The sequence below is a fragment of the Saccostrea echinata genome, unplaced genomic scaffold (genome assembly GCF_033153115.1).
Source record: "Saccostrea echinata isolate AGI-Se365-2 ecotype Australia unplaced genomic scaffold, CSIRO_AGI_Sech_v1 ptg000041l, whole genome shotgun sequence".
Lineage (NCBI taxonomy): Eukaryota > Metazoa > Mollusca > Bivalvia > Ostreida > Ostreidae > Saccostrea > Saccostrea echinata.
The window spans coordinates 3,079,855-3,082,325 of record NW_026889790.1 but is presented as its reverse complement, the minus strand read 5'-3'; the positions used below and the strand labels follow the sequence as shown (position 1 = coordinate 3,082,325).

The window sequence follows — 2,471 nt, the reverse complement described above, 5'->3', positions numbered from 1 at the left end:
ATGCTGATATTTGTTTTTCTCCTTTACATTAAAATGTTTCTATAGAATTGTTATAACGTTGTTTTCACCATTGTGAGAGATTCTCTGACTAGTTGGATTCTAGTTTGTTAAAATTTATTTTTTGATTTCAGAAAAAATTTCTATGTCACGAGAGAAAAAATAATATTTGTTGCGATTTCAGGATAATTATATAGACTAAACCTAAAGCTCGATTTTCAATTTTGATATTGTACCAACAAGTATAAACATCCCCGACCAACTTTTCAAGTGAAGTCTTCGGCAGATTAAAGCATAATGACTCAGATGGGAGATATCTCGAAAAGAAACCGTTTGACTTTTTTTTTTTAAATTCTCATCTCAAATTTTTCCGTATGGGATTTTTAATTGTGATGAATAAATATTGATCACAAACATAATTTTATCAGTGGATTTATTTGTTGTTCACCTAAGTAATATTTAATTGACACAAATTAACAAAGTATAATGAGATTGAGCAACATTTTAGGGACGACGGTCGAATTATTGATCTCTCCTTGAACGCTTTCTCTCTTTTGCTTCTCTTTTGGATCGCCCTTGTAATTTTGCAAGAGTATTTTTGAGTTCAATATTTTCTCTAAGTGTATTCTTAAGTAAATAGTTCAGTTGTAATTCTGAAGATTTCCACAACTGCAGCAATTCCTTTTTGCTGAGGTGATTGACATTTGGAGATTGCGCAGTAGGTGTATTACATGCACGCGCAGCATGTTCCCTTATCTTATTGAGATCTGGTTGTGAACTTTGCATAGAATGTAAACGATAATTTTCAATATCATTATAAAGCTTCAAGTTTTCTTCACTTTCTTTCCAATGTAACAAACCTGTCTCTTCGTCAACATTGTCACCTCGTTGACCGTCATCTTCATAAAAACCATTTATTTCGTTTGCAGACGTAGCAACCTGTCTACCGAAATCTGATGTAGTTTGCCCCGAAAATGAAGAAGATACTTCACATAAAGTTTCCCCCTTTCCCCCACCATAACAAGCACCTAATGTTTCATGCTTGCACGTATCACAGCAACAGCTTGATTCACTTTGATGAAGAGAACTGAAAGTTCCGTCAAAGTGTCTTTCATAATATGATCCAGTATCGCTGTTTTCTGGCATTTCTATTGGTTGAGACTCGCCTGTCACATGTTTCCCGGGAACATACCACATATTATACTTGCTATCAGAAGTTCCAATATCACATGTGTTCCCAAGACCGCTCAGAGTTCTCGTATCCTCTGCCTCGCTCTCGCTGCACTCTTCGTTGCTGTCATCGTAATTTCTCACCGAGTCCACTTTTGGCAGGGAGCTCTGGCATTGAGATCTCAGGGCCTCGAGATTGACACAGTTGCTGAGATTGCGGAGTGAGAGACGTTTGATATCCACAGGTTCATTTGGCGAGTCATCGTTGAGCAGACTAGTGGATTTCATATCGCTTACCCTGCAACAGACATTCAAAATATGAAGACTCCATACCTTTCCTCTAAAGTTAGATAATATTGTTAAAATATCATTACCACTTTGCTTTTTCTACGATGTCCAGGAAGTTTCGGTTAATTCTCTTAGTTTTCGCCAAATCGGCCAGCTTGTTTTTCTGAGAAGGAAAGAACCACATTGATTAATAGAAGAAACACGACATTATGTTTCTGTTTGTTTGTATTGTTTTGTTTTGGGGTTTTTTTTTTTTTTTGCTTGTTTGTTTTGCTTTTTGAATACATGACCTATTAAAAAATTGTACAATCACTCAATAACATCATCTCTTAAATGTGCAGGATTTGCGTACTCTGATAGTGCTCTTCATGAATAGTTTGGAAAAGTCTCCCTTTTTCACGATTCCTAACATCTCCTTGGCGGACTCTTGGGCGGAAATTAAAACGGCACTGTTGATGCTTCGATGTAATCGCTGTAAAGTAAACATATACAAACCAAAATTTTTCATTTGTAATCATCGCTTTCTAACAATTACAAAGAAAATAATTCTAGTTCATTTATCAATTAGCTAAAGAGTGTGTGGCTTTTGGTCTTCTCCGTGTATTAATCATTTGTGAAAACTTCGGGCTTCAATTGCATGAATCACTTGGCATTTTTCCATTATATAAACTTGGAAATTGTGAAGTGTGGTCAAACCTGACTAAAGAACATGACACTGAGGCTTTTCCAGAAACTGTCGACTGGTCGTCTGCGACATATGGGCAGAAGGAATTTAAAGACAAGGTGCTCCACTAGAACAAGAAGTATGCAGCAGACGATAGCAATAGAGAGGAGCGCAAAAAGTCCACTGTGATGGTAAACGTTCAAACTGAACCTCTGCTCGTTAATTCCCTGGTTGAAACATTTCTCCTCGTCGAAATGAATATCGATTAAATTTTCCAAGTAGCCAGTATCATGGTAATGCTGGATTTTCTTGGACACTGGTTTCTTAAATATTAGCCAGAAATATAAATCAC

The 2,471-nt window shown here is 36.5% G+C and overlaps 1 protein-coding gene across 1 annotated transcript in view; it reads right to left on the bottom strand.

Annotated features, from left to right (window-relative positions):
- Positions 1–413: 413 nt before the first annotated feature.
- LOC133200769 (glutamate receptor ionotropic, NMDA 3A-like) overlaps positions 414–2,471 on the bottom strand; it is a 33,320-nt gene continuing 31,262 nt past the window's right edge. The window contains exons 6-9 of the mRNA XM_061336558.1: positions 2,152–2,442; positions 1,808–1,927; positions 1,542–1,618; positions 414–1,465 (exon numbers count right to left, since the gene is read on the bottom strand). Of these exons, the coding sequence (XP_061192542.1) occupies positions 520–1,465; positions 1,542–1,618; positions 1,808–1,927; positions 2,152–2,442 (1,434 nt within the window). The 3' untranslated portion in view covers positions 414–519. The remainder of the gene's footprint in view (positions 1,466–1,541; positions 1,619–1,807; positions 1,928–2,151; positions 2,443–2,471) is intronic.